The sequence below is a fragment of the Aplidium turbinatum genome, chromosome 16 (genome assembly GCF_918807975.1).
Source record: "Aplidium turbinatum chromosome 16, kaAplTurb1.1, whole genome shotgun sequence".
Classification (NCBI taxonomy): Eukaryota; Metazoa; Chordata; class Ascidiacea; order Aplousobranchia; family Polyclinidae; genus Aplidium; species Aplidium turbinatum.
In genome coordinates, this window is record NC_137487.1 from 16,061,349 (window position 1) to 16,079,943 (window position 18,595).

At 38.0% G+C, this 18,595-nt stretch overlaps 1 protein-coding gene across 1 annotated transcript; it reads left to right on the plus strand.

Moving 5' to 3' along the window:
* Positions 1-1,189: 1,189 nt before the first annotated feature.
* Positions 1,190-17,564, plus strand: LOC145785814 (very-long-chain 3-oxoacyl-CoA reductase-like). The gene is made up of 7 exons (XM_082597524.1): positions 1,190-1,271; positions 3,857-3,903; positions 5,156-5,231; positions 8,555-8,772; positions 8,932-9,114; positions 11,889-12,038; positions 15,732-17,564. Exons 4-7 carry the CDS (start codon positions 8,632-8,634, stop codon positions 15,813-15,815), a joined length of 558 nt encoding a protein of 185 aa, XP_082453650.1. The 5' UTR covers positions 1,190-1,271; positions 3,857-3,903; positions 5,156-5,231; positions 8,555-8,631; the 3' UTR covers positions 15,816-17,564.
* Positions 17,565-18,595: the final 1,031 nt, after the last annotated feature.

Sequence of the window (18,595 nt, forward strand, 5' to 3'; positions counted from 1 at the left end):
TAAAAACGGTTGATGTTTGCTTGGTCGCTGGAGTCCAGAGGCTTGTGCAATTGTGCATCCATATTATTGTTACAATGAGTAGTATAGCGTCCTGCAGTTTTTCTTATGTTTTTTTTTTATGTCCTATTACTGTTGTGAAACCTGGAGGCCCTTCATCCCCTACAGTTTCTCTTTAGGACATTGTGTCGTTTACTAGAAATTTGAAACGCTTGTTAGGAATTCAAGTGTTCGTGCAATTCTTCAAGTACTTGTATGCCTTTTAGGAATTTGGAATGGATGCCACCAATAAGTTGAGCGCATTCTTGCTACTGGCAGTTTAACATTTACGACACGTAGTTTTACGTATTCTTAGCGTTGTAGCCTACATATGTTGCATGTCACACTTGTCACAGTGCTTTTGTATATCGTGATTGCAAGCGTCGCTCAGGGCATTCCTATCAACTTTGGAAATTTCTTAAACCAAGCGTCTATAGCGTTGAAATTCAATTAGTATGATTTTTTTCTCAGTCATCAGTATTATTCTTTTTCAGTCGTTGAGTCGTGGCTTGATGTCGGTCTATAGTTTACTGTTTCCCAGTCGTTAAGTGTTGACACCGTTCAATCAGTCCACCATGTTCTATTCGTAGTCAAGCCATGATTCCAGTTCAGTTGCGGTGATAGTTTAATTTATGAGACATAAACTGATTTGAGTTCCTTATGAGATCGAGACATTTTGCGGTTGCAACCCTTTAAGTTAGTGTGATGGCTTGAAGATTTGTTTCTACAATAAATACATGCATGCAATCAAGAAGGCTAGATATTGTTCTCTGGTCATTCCTACCGCACTACCGCGCTCGGAATGTTGCTGTAGACTAAATACTCACAGCTAGGTGTGAGTGGATAGTCTGACTCTGAACTATACGACGTCCGCTACATGTAGCCTCGGTGGATAATCGCACTCACTAAGGTTGTTTGATCAATCTGCAAATGGCCTTTAACCCAGTTTTACGGTGAATATAATCTATGATTTATAGTCTAAAGGTATTTTTTTACCCAGTTTTTATTTTACAGTTCAGTGTATGATAAGCTACTAAAAAGTCTAATTTTCGTAATGTCTTCAAATATGTTGGGTTTCTTTGAACAACATATGTTTCTTTGTCATACGCTGGCATGGATTGGAGGATTATTTTCTCTGTATTATGGTTTGAAAATAATTTACAAATTTTACAAATTGTTGAGAATTTATATTTTTCCCACTTATCTTGATTTTTCTAAGTATGGAACGTGGTCAGGTAAGTGACCTACAAATAATTTTGTTTTCTTAAAATTATGCTACAAAATAGCCTACTGGATCGACCCACTTTTTTGTGCTGTTGGGATGCGCTTGATAAACTTCAAGCTTTCAAATTTACAATTTCTGACAAACTTTTTGTGAAACTTGATATAGACTACAGACTTCCTAGAAATTTTACTCTGTTGTCCCCAAAGCATATAAAACTAAGCAACACAAACGTATTCATCAGTTTGTTGTTTAGCCAGAAAAAAAAAAAAATTCAGAAAAATTAAACGTCTTCGGCACTGCACTAAATAGGATGTCGTTGAATCTTCTTTGTTTGAACCTTCTTCGCTAATCCAGGGGTCGAGGGGGTTTGCCTTTTAACCACCCTTGGGCAGTGGCGGCGACTCGGTCTAGAAGACTCTAGATGTTTGAGCAGGTGTCGAGCAGCCACTGAATTGATTCGTCATCCAGTTTCCGCAGACCACGCACACCATTTGGCGCATGGTAAATGGCGCAGTTGCAGATTGTGTGGTCTGCGGTTTGTTCCTCCTTGTCACACTCACAGATCGCGGATGGAGCCATCCCCATTTGTGCATGTTGGAGTGGAATAGTCTCCGACACCAGTACGCAGGTGGTTGAGTGGCACCAAGGTCTTCATTGGCAAATGCATTCCGGTTGGATGGGGGCCGGTGGAGATAAAACTTTGGAGTCTTAAGGAGTTCTTCTTCCACTTCGAGCTCCATTGACAGTCCGCCTAGATAGCCGCACTGATGGATTGGTCATCAGGAGTTGTGCGGCACGTACAAATGGGTGTCTCGATTTCAATCGCCGGGTTCGCTCGCTCACATACTCGTAGAGAATGAGACGGTGACAATGCGCAGGGTGTAAGCTCTAGCTCCCCAGCAGCCTGAGCCGACCTGACGTTTTAGCAAAGCTGCGCGTGTTGAGATCTTTTTGCGCATTGACTCCAAACGTTAACTGTAAGTGAGCTACCTGTGCAGGACTGCCCATCGATATTTAGGGTTTGGGCAGAAGGACAGGGTTTTTCCATTGGTGTTGATCTTGAGCTCACGCTTCGCTTCCCGGTTGTTTAAGTGGAAGGCTGTCGTCACTGTTTTGGTTTCGCTGAGCTTCAATTTTCATCTCTGAAGGTATGCCGAAAGTGTTGACAATTGACATGTCCTGGATCGTGGTTGTTGAATCATTGTTCACCATGTGATGTCCTTGAATCATCGTTCATTAACATATCAGTTAGATTGCCTGGTCTAACTCCTAAACATTAAAAATATTTTGGTTAGCAAAAAATTACACGCTTACTTCGCTCTCCTTGTGCGCCACCACATTTTCAGAAGTTTACAGGTGCGGTTCAAAGTAAAAACATGGACACACTGACCTAACCCTTTATGTATGGTAGCTGCTCTGGTAGGCTACAAATCTCTTGTAAAGTCGTGCGAGATTAGAAAACAAAGCGACATTCCATGGGAGTCAACGTTCGTCTTTAACTAATACTCATTAAAATTGAATGATGCTGTTCACCAGGCATTAAATGAAATAATATGAGATGTTCTACTGGTGCAAATTAAGCTAAACTATCACAAAATGTACACAGTGACAATCTGCTTTTATTGTCAATCAGACACGACTGATTTCTTCAAGGGGCTAGACCAGGTAGTGACTACCTGTCTTGTCTAGCATGGCAAAACACAGGACCATGTTGCTGAAATCAACTAAACATGCAGTTGAATTTTCATTTTGCATGTTTAGTTGATTTCAACAACATGGCCCTGTGTTTTTCCATGCTAGGCAGGTAGTCACTACCTGGTCTAGCCCCGTGAAGAAGTCAGTCGTGTCTGATTGACAATAAAAGCAGATTGTCACTGTATACATCGTGTGATAGTTTAGCTTAATCTGCACCAGTGGAACATCTCATATTATTTAATACTCATTAAGTTGGTTCAAAATTATTTTTGGTTGAAACAACATTCTTTGCAGACATTTTATAACAAAGAGAGATCAAGATAACGAGCTTTGAATGTTTCAAAATATTTTCGAAGTATATTGTGCTGAGCACACTTAGTATGAATATACGCTTAGTCTTCTAATGTTTGCCCCGTTAGCTCTGTGGTTACACGCCCGGCTCAAGATCATGCTGCGCTGGTTCGACTCTCTGGGTGTGCACTTGAGCAACGCATTTCAGGACTGCTTTCCATTCAGCGGCACCTAGTTAATGGAATAATTCTCCGGCAACAACACTTCAACAATCGGAAAATTTCACTCAGCCAATCTCGGTAACCAGTCTTGTGTCAAAAGCCTCTGCAAGTATGCGAAACTGCCAGGAACAACCTATCAAGGCTTTGTCAGTCCGAGGATAAAGATTCAAAACAAAAACTAACCAAATATAATTGGCTAAACGTTGTGTTGTTCTGCTTTTATGTTGTTCTACTTCAAATTCACAACAAAACTCAGCTGCTTTTATCGAAACGAAATATTACGACATACTTTTTAAACAACATTACAATCAATGCCGTAACTTTAAATTTTTGATTAATAAATGACTTTCTCTTAAAGTTGCTTTAACTTTACGATACTTTCTTACAGTTGTTACTGGAGCTGCGGGAGGTATAGGAAAGGAGATAGCATTGCAGGTGAGATTAATTTGCATTTGATCTTTCTGTGCCTAAAGACAATTTAATGACTGTAAAATTGGGCAAAAAATATACAACTCCGACTCCTCACTGTTACCTGGCCGACTCCCGCTTCAGTGTTGCCAAATTTTTGAAGGCTGCCAGTTTTTTTTATTTTTTTACTTTTTTAAAATTTCACTAAAGTTGCGATTGAAATTGAAAGGATGACTTTTACAAAAACTGACAAGGACAAACACTTCTATTTTCTGGTGAAGGTTTAAAGTGCAATAGCCTACACAGAACAAGAGAGTATTGTTACGGACAATCTTCAAATCAAACGTCACATAAAACCGTTGTCTACTGAGCCTGACGTTTTACGTAAAATGTAGGCTACTATTGCTAGAAATAAGCAAAGATTGCATCACCTTTGTCACACCTGTGAACTGTGAAGCATTACATCATCGTTAAATCTTGAATTACGAGATATGGTGTAAGCCAAATTTAACAGGTGCTTGAATAGCTTCATAATGCTTATCATTATTACGTCACAGAAGATGGTTACGTGCGTTTGGAATATTGCAATCTATTTTCTCATTCTTAAAATTGTTGCTTGAAAAGTTGGTCGCGTAATAAAACGGTTTTGTTTGTGCTTACCAACTAGACCAAATTTCCGTCTTTATCTCAGTAATTTGTATTGTAGTGACAAGTTTTAGTGGGTACGGTGTTGCCTCCATTCTTCGACAGCCTTGGGACTATTTTTACAGAAATACGAATCTTGAATAGACGTTTTCAGAAGAGTGTTTCTTTCGGTCATTGCATACAGACGAACGGATCTGGGAACTTTATGTTACAACTTTCCCACGAAGAGATTATGGTTTACCGTTGTGACCAAGACCAAGTATATTTAGAAAAAAGATTGCAAACAAAAACTCTATTGTTTAATTTTTGTATCAAGCCGGAGTTGGAGTCGGCCTTTTTTTTAACGACTCCGACTTCGGGCATGCCGAAATTCTTCCGATTCCACGACTGCGACTTCACAGCCTTGCAATTGATTCACCACTCCAGGGGCATGTAAGCGATGCTTCCCGAATACATAAAAAGGTTTTTAAAGAGCAGCCAACCTGGCAACCTTTCGTATTAAAATCGAAGAGACGCAGACTTTTCGCTTTATTTGTTTGAAGACAGCACAGCCTTTGGTATAAATACAACAAAAAACAACATATTTTAAATTGAAGAATCTTATAAATTATAGTCAACCGAAATTGTTTTTCAGCTTGCATCAAGAGGCCAAAACATTATTCTGATTGACATAGACGAGGAAGGATTGCAGAAAACCTCGAAAGAAATAGGTAGGCAAAAACATTGACATTTCAATTTCTTTAAGGCGACTAAGTAGGCTATAACATTTGGCTTTTTGCAGCTATGATTGAACTGTAATAAATTGTCAAGCTTTTGCTGGAGTGATGAAACACGTATTTTAGACTAAACAAAACTTTCTTTAAAAATTAACTTTAGGGGCTATAGGTTTGCATGGTTCAGTTAGACCAGAGGTGGATAACAATTTTACCACAAGGGCTAGTTAGGAACATGTAATGCTTGTTAGGGCTGCACAGCAAATAAGCACTAATTTATATTTTCAAGTTTTACTAAAACATTACAGCTTGCCTACATACGGATATGTGCCATTCAATGTTTAAATAACAGTGAGAATATTTGTGCTGGATATTTTAACCCTTTCAATCATGAATTATTTTTTTTCACTTTTTTTATTATTTTTTGTGTAATTCTGGGTAAATTGAGTACACTAAACATTATTAACCACATTTTGTATTCCAAAAATTTTTACTTTGGCAGAAATTGGTTGTATCATATATGATACAATATGACTACATGGGTGCAAAATGACAAAATTGTGTCTTACAACAAAACACAGGATATGTAAGAAATGATAACATTTTAGCTTATATTTATAGCTTAGAAAGCTTACATTGCATTTACTACCAAACTGCAAGACATTATAACATGTTTTTTTGCATTTTGGAACCCCCCCTGCAGGCAGCTCTACCCCAAAATTTTACCAAGCATTGGCTAAAAAGCCTTTGGCTTACCCAAAAAAAAAGCAAATAGCAGAAAATGATCCTAACAAACATGTTACATACACACATTAGATATACAATGAATGGAAGTGATGAAAACAGTTTCTATTTTAGCTCAAACATGCATTTTATGCAAAATTTTGATGTGCAACAAGTATCTTTCATTTTATTTTCCACAACCATTGAGTCATTCTGTATCATATTTGATACACATGTCAAAAAGTACCAATAATTTATGAGAATCTAGTCTAATACCTGCTAAATAACATGGTACGAAGTCTCTAATGTCCCCCCACTACAAATCGAAACATTTCAAGCTGTACAGATGGAAATACAGGGCTAAGTTGAAATGCACATAGCCTAAGTCAACAACCTTGTACTTTGACCACCAGTAATTCTTGCTAAGCAGGAAATCACTCGTCACACTTGATTGAATTTCATTCCCACACTCATTCAGGCATGATACCAAGTTAGTTGACAAATAAAAAATAATAAGGGGCTGCAGAACAAGACGTTGAAAAATGTATCATATATGATACAAGATGAATGAAAGGGTACTAATTTGTCAAGGTTTGGTTCCATTGGTTTGGCTTGTCCGTCCGCCCCGATAGCTAAGTTGATTAACACGTGACTTCGTGACCGAAGAAACTTCAAGCTCAAGCGGCGCTGGTTTGACTCTCGGGGTGTGCGTTTGAGCAACGCACGTTAAGGACTGCTCTACATTCAGCGGCACCTATTGCATGGAATACTTCCCCGACAATATACTTTAACAATCAGGAAACTTACTCTGCCAATCTTGGTGACCGGGCGTGTGTCAGCTGTTCAAAGCCTCTACAAGTCTAGAAGTATTGGAAGTCTGTTCGGATTAAGCTCTCGAAAAAGCTTGCCAGGTCCGAAAATAAGATTTAATCAACCATTGTAGATACGCATACACGCGAACAATCAGTTTATATACAAATGGAAGATTAAAAAGAAAGCAGAGGTGATGTTAAGTAATCAACAAATGACGAATTGACTATGTTCTACATTCTACAGTACAATCTCTGGTATTTTGACAATGCAACAAAGAATGTGGCAAAAGTGGCTTCAAAACCACCATGTCAAACTAATTTCTATATCACACACCGCACAAAAAAGCGGCTTCAAAATCACCACATAAAAGTGACACCGAATCACTACATAAAAGCGATATCACATCACATTAAAGTGAGTCTCCACAAAGATCATTCGTATCTGAAGTTTATTTCCTACTACTTCAATCAATTGCCAAACCCAACCCATTTGCTAGGTATGGATAATCTAATATTTAATGGAAGTGCTGTAATCAGGGCCTCTGAGAGAAATTTTCACTAGGGGTACGAAGAGTTATTCCGGGCCCCCTTTGTCTTGGGCAAAACGATTGATTTTTTCTTAGGCGTACTACACATCATACAACATTTTACTGTTGATATCTGTGCGCAATAATAGTATCAGGCCCAGGCGGCAAAAAAACTAGTATTTAGTGTTTTGTGTTGTGCCTATTATGTGATCTGTCCCTCCCCAACTTGTGTATCCTGCATTGAATTCGTGTGTCAGTTGTTGATGGTGCTGTTGAGAGGTGTTGCTTGTACAGCTTTAATGTAAAATTTTCAAATTCATTTATTTATTACTCTTAGATGTAGCGTATAATTATTTCTGATGAGGACACTATGTGGTGTCGAAAACGTTAGTTTAGGCTAAGCTTGGTAGTTTTTTTTTTCTTGTTTGTTTTTGTGTGTTTGATCAAAAATGTTAAATCCGTTAACGTTACTGAGTGTTACATGTATCTGGTACAAGTCAAGCTCTCTACCAAGGCTCAAACATAACATCTTGTTAAAACATAAACAAATTAATCATCTGACCAATAACCTTTCTTCATTAACTTTTGCATTCACCACATGCCTAGCAGAGGTGAACGAAGTCAGTTTGTTTTTACTCCGGCTCCGCTTTTGCTCCGAATGTATTGGCTCCGGCACCTGCTTCAACTCCGAAGTTTATTTGAAGTGAAATAAGCGTGAAACTACCTTTTTCAAACAGTTTTTAAAAACATAAAACACACCGGGTTTTTCTCAAAACTGCTTATGCTACACTATACCCCCCCTCCCTAGACAGGAAAATAACCAACTTTTATGATTTCATTTAAGGTGCTTTTAACAGGACATTTTGGGTTCCTAATTTGCTCGCAATGCATTCAATTACTTTTCCGGGCCCTTTTGCTACATTACGGGCCCCATGGGACTAAAGAATAATAACTTTTATGCTTTAATTTAGTTGTTTAGGATGATTTTAACCAAACATTTTTGCGCGTAAAGTATAAAATCACAATTTTGGGCCCCCAACAAACACAGGCCAGGGCCCTCAAGGGTACGCCGTACCCCCCTCCCATAGGCCTTGGCTGTAATTAGACTTTGTTGCTCAACTACAAGAACCATTGTCGTTGGACCTATCGGTATTTTTTGTGGCATCGAGTGTTGTGTTATAAGAATTATCCATTCCAAGGATAAATATGAAGAAGGCTAATACTCTGTTAAACAGTTTTTACGATTATTTTATCACAGCTTCACTGCATGGCGTCGTCACCAGACATTTGCAAATCGACTTTAGCGGAGATGAATCGATTTACGAAAATATAGAAATGTTCCTCAAAGGCTACGACATCGGAGTTCTAGTCAATAATGTTGGAATGGCTGCCCCGATTTGCAATTTTATAGACACTGGAAATCTTTCAAATGTCGTAACCAAATTGACTAGAGTCAATATGCTAAGTGCTGTCAAGGTAGGGCGATAGGCCACTATATTACGCCTATACAATTTTGACAAAAGTATAAACTACAGCATAAATGTTTTGTTTAAAATTTGTTTAGTGTTTTGGTCTATTTTATGATAAACATCAAGTTTTTCATATTTAATGAATATTATTACAACCGCGTTGCAGATGATTCAGCTCATTTTACCAGGAATGCAACACAAAAGGTGTGGTTGCATTATTAACGTGTCGTCAGCTAGCTCTCTTCATCCAGCGGTAACTGCAGCACTGTATGGAGCCACCAAAGCTTTTATCAGACATCTTTCGCTTACTCTTAGTTACGAATGCGAAGATAAAGGCATCATAATACAGGTGACATCTTGTTTTACAAAATTTGACAAATACAAAAAACAAGTGATACACCAGACTTATTTACGTTCGTACGGGAATAGCTTTCAGTCAAACGACAATGAATTTTCATGAATTGTCGTTACTTCACACACGTCGCAAAGAGCTGCAAAACATTGTAGTTTATAGCCTCTTGTGGTTACCAAAGGCTTAGGTCAGGGATAGTGGCGTAGGCTACGCAGGATTTTCTCAAGGGGGGGGGGGCCATTGAGAGTAGCGTAGCCAGGAATTTTGAAAGGGGGGTTTTTAACGACCGGCGGGCGAAGCCCGACGGCGTTTTCGCTTAAGACGACACCCAGCGGCGGGGGGTCTGGGGGGCCTCCCCCATAAAATTTTGAAAAATTACTTTGAATTTGGTGCATTCTGAGAGCATTTTCAACAAAAATGTGGGTACGAATATTCCTGTAAAATGGTGCTGTCAGGTGGCATAGCAAAAGGATAAGATCATGTTTTCTTCGGCATTTTTCGGAAATAAAGCTAAGTCTCTATGTTTTCTTGTTGTTAATTCCTGGCTGAGATGTTTGAATGTTTGGTATTGGCAAAACTCGCTCTTTTAATGCAGTTTTGTTTAAAATTAGGCTAGTTTTTTTTAGACTGAAAGCATCATTCCCAAGCATAAAGAGACTGAAAGCATCATTCTCAATATCGTGACGTCACACGCGGTAACCCCCAAGGCCCGACCCCCCCCCCCCTTGGCTATGCCACTGGCCATTGATATCCCAGACGTCTTCATGATATCCCAGTAATGGTTTTAGTTTAGACTTTATCCATTTCTTTCTCACTGATCACTATAATAGGCTTACAGAACACTATGCTACATTGGCATACCTGGGGTGGGGTAGGTGGATTGGGCCATGTATTTCGTATTGGCTTAGTCTATAAAACAACATTGTTACAGTAATTGCTTTGACAGAGTAATGCAAAACATATTAAATGCCTTAATCTACGTCGTTAACTACTAAAACATTTTTAAGGGGGGGGGCATGGCCCAATGGCCCCTCCCCTGCGTACGCCACTGGTCAGGGATATCCAACCTGCGGCCCGCCTGAGAGTTTTGTGCGGCCCGCTAATCATTTTCACTCCAAGTAGTATTTTGAACTTTGAATCTTAGTCTTATAAAAATGTACCAATCAATTTTTAGGAGCGTAGCAATAGTATAGTATGGGAGCAACAGGATTATAAGTCCGATTATATCTAAAGTCCGATGGCTCAGTAGAGCAGAAAGATTTCAAATATTGTTACCCGAAATAAGACAGTTCATGGAGAAAAAGAAATAAAATGTGAACTTGAAAAAAAATGAAGAATGGTTGAATTGATTATTTGTCTTAGTTGACATCACATAAATGCTAGCTGAGCTCAATTTGCATTTATAAGGAAAAGGTCAGTTGTGTAGTTCAATGTTCGAGCGAATAAGTAGCTTTACCACAAAATTAAAACTTTTCATAGCACAACTGAAAGCTGGCGCAATTGTATATTTTCGTAGTCTATCTGAAAGAGCTCAAGACTGTTCTGTAAACTATGAAAAGCATGCTAAGTTATGTGAATTACTGGTTTGCTTGTAGAATTGAAGATTTGCTTGGATGGAAAATTTACAGTCAGATTTTCTGACTTCAAAAAAGATTAAAATTGACTTAAAATTATTCAGTGACCTATAGTTTCATTTCAGTATGATAAAGCGCCACTCGAATTCCAACTTGAACTGATTGAACTGCAAAGTCGAGAAAGTTTGAAAACTTTCCACACAGAGCACACTTTTGCTTTATTTTATAAAGAATTACATTCATGTAATGAATTTAATAAATTAGTTAGTTTGTCCAGAAAATTATTGTGCATGTGGGGGCAGCACATATTGTTGCGAGCTATTTTCATCCATAAAAAATTGCAGAAAGAAGCAGACTACCGACAAGCACTTATCCCAGACAACAAAATCGTCATTTGACAGATTTTGCTATCTGGGTAGCAAACATCCCAAGAATCAGGACAACGTCCTTTACTGCAAATGTTGATAACATCTTAGCTGGAAAACAAAGTCAAAAGTATTGTAGAAATAAGTTTTTGTTTCTTTCTATGTGAGTGTTATTTGTTCCTATTTTCACAGATGAAATTAATGATTTTTAATTGTTACTTTATGTACCCATTTTTCTTGAAATTTGATAGGTTCTGCTGTCCATTGAATTATTTCAAATGACAATGCGCCCACTATAATAAAAGGTTGGACATCCCTGGCTTAGCCTACCTGCGTGGCGGTACGAAGACCTAACATTATTGTGCCAAATGCTCATCGGTGTCAGACATTCGCACACGTGTCCTACTTCTCAATACTTAATCGTCAGTTCAATTTGAAATTTTGAAATATCCATGATATAACCTACTTTAGGCGGTTTCGTTTTGGCGCATATATATCGTTGGGGTAAAACCAAATGGAGTTATGTCCAAAATCATCAAACTGAGATAACCGCAAAAAAATTGTTTGAATGTTTTTGATATCTCAAATGGATCAAACCAACTAGTGCCACAATACTTACAACCTTGTTTTGCAAACTTGAAGTGCTGGAAAGAACTACGCTCAAAAACCGAGACAGTGCAATAAAACTAAAAGTGGACATAACCCAGTTTGGTTTTACCTCTACGATATAGGCTAACCATTTGTCGTAATTATGTTTTGAAATAATTTGCTTAAACTTTCAGTTTCTTTGACTATTTAAATTCGGTAATGCTTATATTTACACAAACTTTAGTGTTGCTGTCCATATTTCCTCAAAACAAAATTGACAAACAATCTTCCAACCTGGAAGACAATGCCAGGTCCTAAAGAATATGTTAAATCTATGCTTGCAACAGTGGGAAAAGAAAGGTGTACACTTGGGAGCCTTCAATTTACTATCAAGGTAATTAAATTGGCATCACTTTTTTTTAAATTTGTGTCATTTGATAAAAGGGAAAAACAGTGGTGATTTGCTGATGTTTTATGTAGAATACCTATTCAATTCAATGATCAACTAAGTCATGCGTCACATTACACCTCAAATCATGCTGATTGCCAATGCAATCTTATAATTGTTTTTCTGGAATAGCCTATTATTATATTCAAAAAACAGGGTAAAAATATCCTTTACAACGTAAAAAGATGATGGAGCAAAAAAATGTAAGAACTGCTGTTATACCTACAGTAGAACACAACACCCACTTCAATCAGAAAAAAGTTCGGGACCAAAAACCACTGACCCAAGTAGATGATTGTTTAAAATCTGCAGTAGGCTATTGATTTTGCCATCTGATACCCTAATACCCTACCACATATAGTTCGGTTCCATATCAAGAGTAAAATTGTATTTTACGTTCACTGAATGAGCATTAATAGGTCCTGCATCTCAAGGGCGATGAGGCGGGTGTGAGCACTGCGACATCAGGCATGGGCGCTTTTTCTGCCTAAATTAATAATAAAACTCTGTCAAATGATGCTAGAGGGAATTTTTATTTAAGTTAGACTTGCATAAAACCAAAACAGCTGTAACAATAGAGTATATAATAGGCCTATAATGGTGGTTCAATGGTAGGCTTCAGTATGTCAATAAATACTGTACCTTTCGCATAAATTACACAAAGTACTTACCTAATGTAGGCTACATTTTAGATTGAGGTAATACATCGTACGTAGAGACAAGCGCTTAGCCAGGGCCGTGTTAACCGCCTTTTGTACCCCCCCCCCGACCGGGGTGCTCACTCATTTTAGTAGATTTACGTCTAATGTTTTATGACTGTTTAAAATAAAATAAAAAAAATACTACAGAAGCTCTATATAATTAGTAGCTAATTAAATCATGCAAGGCCGTATTCACTGATTCTCAAACCCTTGACTGAAGCACTACTCTAACTAGGGGCTCACTCATATTTAGTTCTTGCAGAGTTTTTCGGCTTGTAATTCTTTTTTTTTGGAAAAATTTTCCCTCGCTTCGCTCGCTCAACCATATTTTGTTCATCTCGGCGATATTGGACAAGGATAGTTGGGGATTAAGGGAGTGAAAGAAGGTGTTTTGTGTGGAACAAAATAATGCAATATTTCGAAATAAGCACTGCTCACTCAAGTAACCTAGTTAATTAATAGTAATTAAATTGATAAATTTCAAAGTGAATCGAGATAATTTATGGAGGGAAAATATTACCTGTGAGGATGGGGACACCTCAGGTAACAGTTTCAAACTAAGCCTCTACAAGTATGCGAGACTGCCAGGATTAAGCTCTACAAGAAGCTTTCCCAGTCTGAGGATAAAGATTCAATCAGTCAGTCAGTCAGTCAAATCTTTCTGTGGTTGTGAATAAAAAAAAAAAAACTTGACAGGGTAGGCTTCTACCCCAATCTAATTTTAATTTGAATTCGATTATATACAAAGTGTTCATCGTGATAAAAAAGTATTGCTCTTAAGAATTCCTATAGTGACCAAAACAAGATTATATTTGTCAAAAGTTTCTGTAGGGCAAGCCCCCCACACCCCCTTTTTGTTTCATTTATTTGGACATTAAGTCTTGCATTACATTGTTTGTTCCTTTAGTTTAGGCCTATGTTATTTTTTCCAACAAAATCTTAAAAGTTGCTTATTCTTTGCTAAATGATGAATGTAATTTTTTTCCCACATTGAAAGAGTTTGCCGCTCTAAACGCTTTCCTATTTTTAAGAGCAATCACTAAACATAAGGACCCACTAGTAGATTTCGGAGAGAGGCTGAGATGGTGCTCACACGGCCGTGCGTTTAACATTACAGTAAGCGACCAGTAAGAGAACCTTTAACAACAAAATTGCTTATCACTGCCTGTGACAAGCCTACTGTTAACAGCGTAAGTGTTGCATGGGTAAATGCCACATCAATTTAATTGATCAAAGAAATACATCTTCTTTTAATACACTTTCCTACAGATTTTCAATAACTTAGAAGTGCGTTAATCAGTTGCATAGCCTACACAAAAACATTTCGGGAGGGTGGAGGGAATTTCCTCTTTTGCCCCCCTCCTGACTATGGCCCAAGATAGAACCATGATAGAACACTTTTCTTTTGTCGACACCTTCAAAAAAACACAAATAAAATCACAAACTCTTTTTATAGCCTACTTCTGCAAGATACTAAATTTCAGGTAACACAGACTAGGCTACCGGTACTTATTTTGTATAACTCTTCAGTAGCCTAAAGATAAAATTGTTGATAAAGCCTAATTAAGAAAAAATCCTATTATTAAATTTTATTAGCGCTTGCAGCCAGGGCCTCTGAATGAAACTTTCACTAGGGCTACGAAGAGTCATTGCTGGCCCCCCTCTCACTCCGGGCCCCCTTTGTCTTTGGCAAAACGCGTGAAGTTTGCTTAGTCGTATTGCACACCGTACAACATTTTACTGCAAAACTGGACATCTGTGCGCAATAAGTATCAGGCTTCAATAAAACTAGAACATTTTAAAACATTAACTTACTTTGAATTTGGGGCATTCTGAGAGCATGTTCAACAAAAATTTGGGTATGAATATTACTGTAAAATGGTGCAGTCCGGTGGCATAGCAAAAGGATAAGATATCATGCTTTCTTTGGCATGTTTAGGAAATAAAGCTATGTCTCTATGTTGAGTCTGGATGCAACCTATTTCGTCCCCTGAAAAATTGGTACCCCGATTTCGTACCCTGAAATCGGAGTAACAAAATCAAATTTCGACCTATTTCGTCCCCTGAAAAGATCGAGAGAAATTTTGAAATGTTTGCGGCAACTCCGATCAGCGACTTCGACTCTGTTGTTGTTTTTCTCGATCTTTTCAGGGTACGAAATGTTTAGGGGACGAAATAGCTTGCACCCGTTGAGTCTCTATGTTTTCTTGTTGCTAATTCCTTTGTTGAAGTCACTTGTTCTATTTTTCCATTGGAAATGACAAAATTACTGCATTTTCTAAGTAAATTACGGGCCCCCTAATTTGGGGGCCCTGTGCGATCGCACGGTTTGCACACCCCATAGACCGGCACTGCCCTATGCCTTCCCCCTCCCGAACAGGAGAATAATCAACTTTTACGATTTAATTTAGGATGCATTTAACAGAACATTTTTTTACAAAAAGCATTAAATCACCATTTTGGGCCCCTAATTTGCACGAAATGCACTCAATTACTTTTCCGGGCCCTTTTGCTACATTACGGGCCCCCCAGGACTAAAGAATAACAACTTTTATGCTTGAAATTAGTCGTTTAGGATGGTTTTAACCAACATTTTTGCGCGTAAAGTATAAAATTACAATTTTGGGCCCCCCAGCAAATACAGGCCTGGGCCCTCAAGGGTACGCCGTACCCTCCGTACCCTCCTCTTATAGGCCCTGCTTGCACCACACGCCTTGCAGTTATGGAGAATACGTCACCGCAATATACGTGTTTTTCGAAGAGTCTAATATCTTGCAAAAAAAAACCTGACATGTTACAGGAGAGGAGCCCAGTTACGGATCCAAAGGATACAATGTCAAAATCGCGATATGTAACACGATAATTTGTTACTTGAACTTTGTCATGCATTTACCTTGAACATGTAGGCTAACATTTTAAATGTTTTTTTTTTTTTCAGAACTTAATTATCGATTTAATTCCACCAAGCATCCTAAAATACGAGTTATACAGAAGAGCTGCGTTGGTGGACAAACAACAATAGAAGAGCAAGTTGATACAACATGGCAAAACTTTTTGAAAATCTACTTTCAATCAATCGTCGAAGTATTTGTTGTTTGTCGAACTGTTGAAAAATTGCCCATGAGCAGTGTTCCCTCCAAGGCGTGTAACTGCGCAGTTACGCGAGGCCATCTGCACAGATTTAATTTCTGCGCTCTTGCAAAGCTTCAAATTTAAAGCAAAGCATTAATTTTGACTTCTGCAGAACGTATCGGCGATCTGTTGAATTATAGGCCTACTTACAATGCAACTAGACATGTTTGTCTTAAATAAAAAAAAGATCAGTCAAAAACTACCAAAATAAGTTCAAAAATTGTCAAATTTTTCTGGAGGTTTGCCTCCAGATCCCAGCTTAAATTCATCCTCCTACCTCAACTTTTTCAAGGTACGGTACTATCTATTCATCCTTACAATATTTTTTGGACGGACCTAGACCTGGATGCAACCCAGTAGCATTGACGGAGTCAAGGGGGTAAATTTGGACCAGGAACTGAGATCATTAGGGGTCCATAACCTTTCCCAGAGGCACAGGAGCTTGAAGAAACCACAGCATATGCTTTGAATATACGGCGTATTTCTTAGAAGTGTTTTGATTTGGGGCCCAGAGGATCTTATTGGTATCGGGCCCAAATTATCTTAACGGCCCTATTGCCACCAATTTTATTTCTAGTTCCGCCACTGAGTGATAGTCAAATCTGTTATGACTAAAGCATCAGAAATAAATTAATAGATGACGGCAGTAAAAAGTGTGTAGGTTATAGCCTAATCGTCGGAAAAGCGCGAATTTAGAATTGTTTGAATTAAGTTTGTAATTTGTTGATGCTCTTTGATAGCCTACTTTAATATTACTTTTAACAATTCATTCGTAATTCATTAGCAACTTTGCAAACGCAACCTTAAAATACCAATGCTCACTGAAAAAAAGTTTTTGCGCACTGGTAATTTTCATTTGAAGGAACACTGCCGATGAGGCTTGGATGTTATGTTTGGCATATGGGCTATTGTTTTTCATTGTGATGGTCAGAAATAAAACCACAAACTGAACTGATTCGACTTTTGTTACCTTTTGCAATATTGGTAAAAAGATTTTTTCAAAATAACAAATTTGTCAATTTTGATGCATGTATTGTAGACACTAGCTTACGCTAGATAGCCTATGCGGTAATATCTGTCGTTTTGCGTAGATTCCTTTGAACATTCCGTGTAAGCTTTAAAATATTGCTGATTTATCATTCTTTTCCCATCTACGGGAAGATTGACTCCTAAACGTTAAGGTCGTTGTGATGTTTCAGTTACCGGTAAATTTGTAATAGGATATGTTGGTATTCTTTGATACTTTAAGATTAGCCTACTTCTAACAATCCCCTGGGCTTGTAATTTATTTGCATTGCCAACGCAACTTAGAAATATCAATTCAAAAAAAGTAGAGAGGCCTATCTCCTTATTAAAGAAGTTAAAATTGATATATAATAGAAGTTTTGATATTTATTGTCACGATTTCTTTCTATCTCTTACCAGGAAAGAGACTAGGAAAGGATTAATGACGTAGATAAATTAGTTGGAAGAATCAGTTGGTATGTGGAGCCAACTGTTTCCAACTAATTCATCTACTTTAAACTGTTAGGTTTGGTGGCCGTGCTTAATTTACTTTCGTGTACGTTACCTTTAAATTTGCATCGCTTGCACGTTTTAAACTTTGTAGTTTTGCCACCTTTTCCTTTTGTTAGTTTTGTTCCCGTTCACTATTTGTAATTTTTTCATTGCTGTTGTTTTCTGACAAAGAAAAATAAATTGAATTAAATTGAATAGTTTAATGGGGCATCACCGAAAAACAGTCAATTAAATGGTCGGATAGTTCTACTAGTGAAATGATAATGAAAATTCTTGAAGGACTTTAACGAATGGTTCAGCACTTCCAGCAACTAATCAAAGTAATAGTAAGAGTCACGCAGCTTGAGTCCTGTCTTTGTCATGAGTTACCAGGGGGGGTGGGGGGACTTGTATACAAGTCCCCCCACCCCCCTTGGTAACTCATGACAAAGACAGGACTCAAGCTGCGTGACTCTTACTATTACTTTGATTAGTTGCTGGAAGTGCTGAACCATTCGTATACCTGGGACTGGTACTTGTATACCTGGGACTGGTATATAAGTTCCCCCACCCCCCTCGGTAACTCATGACAAAGACAGGACTAAATGGACATGGCTCTTTCGCCTTAGTTGTGTGATGTTCTAGTCGTTACCCCATTTTGTTCTGTCCTTTGTTTTTATTAGTGTTTCCGGCATGCTTTTTATTCCTGTAATTTGCTTGATGCAGTCAAAATATTTCATTTATTTCATTCAAAATATTTCATTGACAACATAAGCCCCCTTTAATTTAACTTAAAATTGATTGGCTATGCTTCGGGTGATCATAGCAACGCAGGTTTCATTGCAACGCATAATAGGCCTAAATCATAGCAACGCAGGTTTCGTTTATACCGCTGCATTGAAATAATAATAGTGTTGCAAGCACAGTGGTGCTTTTTCACCTTCATGATAACTTACGTAGCAATATTAAATAAGAAATGTTAGAAAACGTTTATTATTTTTACTCACTTAACGTTGAAATTCCAAATTTACTGGTGTTTAAATACATTTTTTGTTAGGCTACCAGTGATTAAAGCTTGCAATAATGCAAACTTGGGTCAACTCCCGGCTAAGCTGGTTGTTGAAAACACCGCTCACCTCAGGTGTAATAAATTGGGTAGGGATTATTGCTGAA